The 6,127-nt window shown below is 40.5% G+C and overlaps 1 protein-coding gene across 1 annotated transcript; it reads right to left on the reverse strand.

The window, feature by feature from the left end:
* Positions 1-5,551: 5,551 nt before the first annotated feature.
* Positions 5,552-5,794, reverse strand: Ctxn3 (cortexin 3). The gene has a single exon (XM_035439035.1). The coding sequence runs from the start codon at positions 5,792-5,794 to the stop codon at positions 5,552-5,554; it is 243 nt and encodes an 80-aa protein (XP_035294926.1).
* Between the last annotated feature and the right edge of the window lie 333 nt (positions 5,795-6,127).

Genomic DNA, 6,127 nt, shown 5'->3' on the forward strand with positions numbered 1-6,127 from the left:
ACACCAGTTTAATAGCCACTTTTGGAGATGTCTTTTCCTGTACTATCTTGACCATGTGGTAATTTTTTTTTAGAAGCTTGTTAGAATAGATGCCAGATGACATCATCCTCATGAACTATCACTTTTCCAATTAGAAAAAACATAAAATAAAAAGTTGTCTGTTTTGGTTCAACTACTTCTAACTAATTATGTATGAACTTTTCCTTTCTAGACACCATGAGTCTGACAAGTGTCCAAACTTTGATAAGAACAAGAGATAGCTTCAAAATACCCCACAAAATGAAGCATTATTGAAGAAACTGGATGTATTTGTTCTGGGGAACCAGAACTTTCAGCCTGACATAGTTGCATAGATGTGGACATGCAGTGACTCCTGGGTCAGACACAAAGAACATGCAATAGCAGCATCTTCCTGCCTCTTGCCCCAGCCCCACAGGACAACTCCATGGCGTTTGGAGCTATGCATGCACAGACAGTGGGTTGCTGGATCAGAGAGGAATCTTGAATTTGGGAAATACCAGTGTTTTGTAATGGGCCATAGGCATCCCTGCTCAATCATTTTTCTTAGAAGAACAGATACCATCTCAAAGCAAACCTCTTCACACAGAAAAGCATCCTGCCTGAAAACACTCAGAAATGCAGGTCTGCAGAGAGTGGGCTGTCAGCAGTAACTACATCCTGAAAGCAATTGTGTGAAAGCACCATAGAAATCTCCACCATCCCAGATACAACAAGATCCACTGATGAAAAACTACAGGAAGAGATTTGGCAGCTGACAACAGTGTACTTTATACAAGAGGAAGGAAGAAATGCAATGAATGCCTTAAGATGTTAGGTGAGGTCAGGAAGAAAATAGGCTTTCCTTTGTCACTGGTTATTAAGGAAAAAAATGCATGTAATAGAGAAATTTAATAGTTTTGTAGGCTTCTTCCTGCACTCAAATTAGCAGAGGAGAGAAGGGAGCAAGTCCAGTAGCACCCTCATATTGTAAAAGACCCCCCAATAGAAGCTTAAAGCCCCAGCCTGCATCCCACATGTAATGAAGGTTTTTCCTGTACCTGCATACCTGTGATATTTTTGATAAATTCTAATTTATAAATTAAGGTCATTAAAGGGTCAACAATGATAGAATAATTAAAACGACATACAGCTTTTTTAAAAAATTATGTGAATGTTATCTCTGTTTACTTGTGGAATTTTCCATGTAATGCTTTCAGACTGCAGTTGATCACTTGCCACTCAAGTGCTGAAAGCAAACTTCAGCTGCGGCAAAGAAAAAAGGCAGAACAGAGAAGGATAAAGTCTGCTTTCAAACTCTAGCTACTTCTTGGATGGTAAGTGTTCTGAAGCTCTGGCCGGGTCCCCAGAGCACCCAGGGTTCCCTTTGATGACCCAAGGACAGGACAGTAGCCACAGTCTCTGTGAGCACTGTTGGAGTCTTCCTTATCTGTCATGCCCCTTTCCACTAAGAAAAACAGCTCAGAAGTCTGGATCAAAGAAACCTTGAAGTCTTATTCTAGATTGATTAGTCTGTGTTTTAAGAAAGAATCTTTGCTAAAGGATCTCTTGAAATCTAACCGGAAAGGATGCTGACACCTAAGCTTAGGATATTTAAAAATAATACATCAGCTAAGGAACTTCTTTTTCCAAAATAAGTATTTCTGTGCTGTGGAAAGAAAATAAAATTGTTATGTTCAGGTCAACCAGTAAATGGATATTCTTATGCATGGACTTATTAGCTGGTCCTTTTGTCTGGGTGGCTCTGGATAACACAAACACTACATGATGTGATGCTAGGCATTGGAGAATGACAAAACCAGATCCATAAGCAAAAGTGAATGAAGCAAAACTGGAGACAAGGACATATCTTATATACTATGCCTGTGGTCCTACCATAGGACCTGTTCCTCTGCCAGATACCCAGCATAGGTAACAGCCATCTTTCTTCGTGGTTCTTGAAGCTCCCACAAACCCATGAAAATTTTCTTCCTTCAAAACAGGAATAAGCTGGGTTTCTTTCTGGGCTTGGTGATAGGGTTTGGGAATGAAGGGAAAATTTCTGTCGAAATAGGCTTTTAATGAAAGTCCTTTTCCTGTAAACATCAGTGTGGGTGTTGTGGAAATCTATGGGATAGAGGATCTTAGAGGATTTTGTGACTCTTTGGAATGTGGCATGAGTACTCATGTGCAGCAGGTAACTGGAATTTCTTCTCTATAATAAATCCATCAGGGCACTCTAATACTAAAAACCAAACAAGCAAACACACACACACACACACACACACACACACACACACACACACACACACACACACACACACACAAATAAAGAGCAGCTTGGAAAGGGCCCCAGACTGGCTGGATCCTGGTTCTTCTAGCCAAAGCAACTATAGGATAGGAAGGGCTCGTATCTGCAGAGTGGACATTTGCCTAGAGATTTCATTTCTCCTTTTTCAGAAGAAACACAATGTACGGACAAAGCTTAGAGGATTACTTTTCAGGCAAATAATCCCTTCAGGCACAGGCCAGTTTGACCCTGAATTGTGTGTGCCCAGTACTTTGGATACCATTTCTGGAAACTTCATTGTAAATCAATAAATGAGACACCCACCTCAGATGTTACACGGTGCTTTGGGACTTAACAATACTTTTCTAAAATAATCAGGTTTCCATATGTTTTACACCACAATTCTGAAAATTGACATCCGGAGACTGCAAGGTTCATGTTTTAATTATTTATGGAGAATTTTTCAGCATAGCAAATGTATCAATGTACTTAAAATCTGAAATCTTTAGAGTGTGACACTTGCATTGAGGACAATAAAAAGGAAACTTGAATAGATTTGTTTTTTCTACATATATAAATATCTGCAGAATCTAGCTTCTGTCTCCTAAAATTGTGTATCTTCCCTCCATGTTAACCCTTGAAAATAGAATTTCCCATACTGGTATGCTTATGAACCCAACAGCAGGAGTTGAGTTCATTTCCTTCATACCCTAAGTTAAACATGTTTTATGCCTGTTTATATTTTAAGAGGGTTTTTGGAGGAAGAGATGTTGATCTAAAACTTGGGGTGTCTTGAAAGACATAAACCATGGACTTGTGATTTAGAGCTTGGGCTACAAATGCTGTTGCTATGTTTCTTTCTGAATCAAAAAGCAAATCTAGAGTGACCTCGAGAAACATTTTTTCACCATCGTGAGATGCAGATCCACACGATAAAGGTCAGCTCATTATAAATATCTTGTTGGATAGGCAATGGTGCCCTGTAACTCCTGGAACCAGGAAGGTGGGAGGGGCTGAGGTTTGGCTGACATTTCTAGAATGTACTTCTTACCCCAAGGAGCTAAGAGTAACGGTGAGTGAGCCTGTCTCGGGACAACAATTTACTCTGAAGAGCCCAAAGCGTTTTTTTTATCACTTGTGGTACTTTTGCTTTGGACAGGGGAGAAAAGCTAAGCAAGCTCAGTGAGCTTACAGGCAATGCCTGGACTCAGAGGCATCAAATAGGGTGGGTGGATATTTCTGTCTGTTTCTCTTATAGAAATAGAAGTTGGGGTTACCCCAAGGAAAGGGGTAGAAACTGGAATTATCACAAGTTTCTTTGTGTTGCTTTCCTTATCATGAATCTACAGTGACTGTCACCAGTGGGTTCTCAGCCCTACCTTAATCTTTCAGAGGATAGCTACCTCTCTACAGTCTACTACAGCCAGGCCCTCCTAGCCAATACTTCCTCATTCATACCATCATCTTATTCTACAGTCTGCTCTCCTACCCTTCTTTGAATACATCCACAACCCCTCTGTCCTCATAGGTCAAGTTCTAGATTCTGTCAAAACACTAACTTACACTGCATCAACGTCTGTACCAACAGCACAGATGTTAACTACCACACCAGAGCAACTGTCTCTTGGAATGCTGTCTTCACTGACTGTTTCAGCTCACACCTCAATACCCATGCTTTATCTTCTGGGTGATTGTTCAAATCATTAACTCAAATCTACAGAAGCAAGCCCTAGGAGGGAAAGACTGCAGTTTATCCAGAGGAGAAACTGAGGAAGTAGGAGAATCTCAGGTAGGATTTTGAGAGTTACTCTTTATTTGTTTGTTGATTTCATTTAGGGTATCATGTAGACCAGGCTGGCTTCAAATTTCCTATGTACCTAAAACTGCTATTAGTCTTATACTCTTCCATACTGTGTGACAGATTCTTACCATGGTCATGTGGAACATTTATAATACAAATAGGAATATATATTAAGCTCTCTAAGTGATTATGAGGTGTCATAGGCTTTTTCCACTTACTACTCTCCAGGCAGGCTTATGACATTTTTATGCACTACAGTGATAATATTCCTCTTCCTTGTAGTAAGTCCTTGGTGGCTTCTCTCTCTTTCTTCTTCCCAGCCTTCTGGTAGCCCCGCCTATACATTCTGCATGGCTACTGGCCAATCAGTGTTTTATTCATCAACCAATAAGAGAAACATATATACAGAAGGACATCTCTCCCTGCCCCTTCCAAGACCCCCGGCCTTTCTCCTAGATCCCTCTTTAGCTGCATCATGTCAGATAATCTGTAGGTACCCTTCATGAAATTGGGGGTGAATGGGATAACTTTTTCTGCTCCCTCTTCTCTTTTGGGAAGATGTTACCCATTCACAAGCACACACCACCACCAGAATATTTAGATCAGCAAAATAAGAGGCCATATTGCTACATTTTGAAATTTTTTATTAGATAACCATATAGAGATATAAACACATACTCCTCTTATAACCATTGTCTTCTCACTAAGCAGCCAACTTCCTTTAAAAACAAAACCTTGAAGCAGTGGTTGTAGCCCATTTGTTCCATCAGAAATGTAAAGATAATAAATTCAAATTATACATCAGTGCATCTACATGTGTTAGCCATAGGAATACAGAGATTAGATGAGGCCTGGTCATTTCAAAACTCTGAAAACTTTTGAGTTTAATGTTACTTAAAAATGAAAATGATAACTCATCCAGAGTTACCAAGTAAATAACTATCTTTCCTAAGCCCACCACTGCTTTTTAGTGCTCCCTGCTTTAGGAGAAAATAAGTGCTCACTTGTGGTTGTCTCTGCATTGGGCTTTATCACTCTGCCCAGGACCTAAATGTTCACAGAATAAAGCAGTGGCATAATTTGAGCAAGGTGGTGTCTTCTCAGCTTGGTCCTCTGACTCACATCAGCTTTTCTAATTGTCTCTTCTCTGTTATGATCAGAAATTACTTCAGTTGAAGTCTAGTGTTGGTGTTCCTGTTTTCCCAATCACATCTTCATCAATATTCATTCATTGAGTAAACACAAATGTCTTTACCTTCCTACTTGGGCTTTGGTAATATAAACTTTCCACTATCATCAAATAAGACACATTTAACACAATAGTATGTTTGTGAAATAATAGACCATTGTCCTAGGGCCAGATATGGTTAAAACTCGACTTGTTGAGAACATTAACAAAAAGGAAGTTCTGCTCAGACATAAAGCACTTTGGCCCCTCAGGTGGGCAGCCTATTCTGTCCCTGCTAAGCCAGGGCATGATCAAACTGCCCTTTCTCTAGGCCTTCAAGACCATCAGCCCAGGTTGAGGTTGGCATGCTTCGGTATGGGTCTAGGAGAATCCGGAAGCACCTGACGATGAGGATGCCCAGAAAGATAAATAACAAAATCACAAAGACAAATGTTGTTTTCTGTTCCAGAGACATGCTAGAATCTGACAAGTTCCCAGGGGGCACCAGGGGTGAAGGGATGGGCTGTCCTCCCTCCATCATCCAGGAAATCCAGAGCACAGGGTTTCCTTGGTCCCCTCTCTTCCATCCTCAGTTTGCAGAGACCATGGTGGCTGCTTCCTGGAGAGGCTGCATTATCTTCAGGGAGAAAGAAAGAAAACAGCAAGTAACTATCAAAATGGAACCTCCTTTTCTTGAGTCACAGCCATACTTCTTAGATGCAATCTATAAGCCAACTACCCTTTATACCAGAGAGACTTAATTTTGTATAATTACAGAAAAGAATATATCCCCTTTGCACAATATTACCAGATTGTCCTTGGATTGGCCACCTGGGACCATAAGGGCTGGACAGGGAATGCAGATACAAAA

This window comes from Cricetulus griseus, chromosome 2 (genome assembly GCF_003668045.3).
Source record: "Cricetulus griseus strain 17A/GY chromosome 2, alternate assembly CriGri-PICRH-1.0, whole genome shotgun sequence".
Taxonomy (NCBI): domain Eukaryota; kingdom Metazoa; phylum Chordata; class Mammalia; order Rodentia; family Cricetidae; genus Cricetulus; species Cricetulus griseus.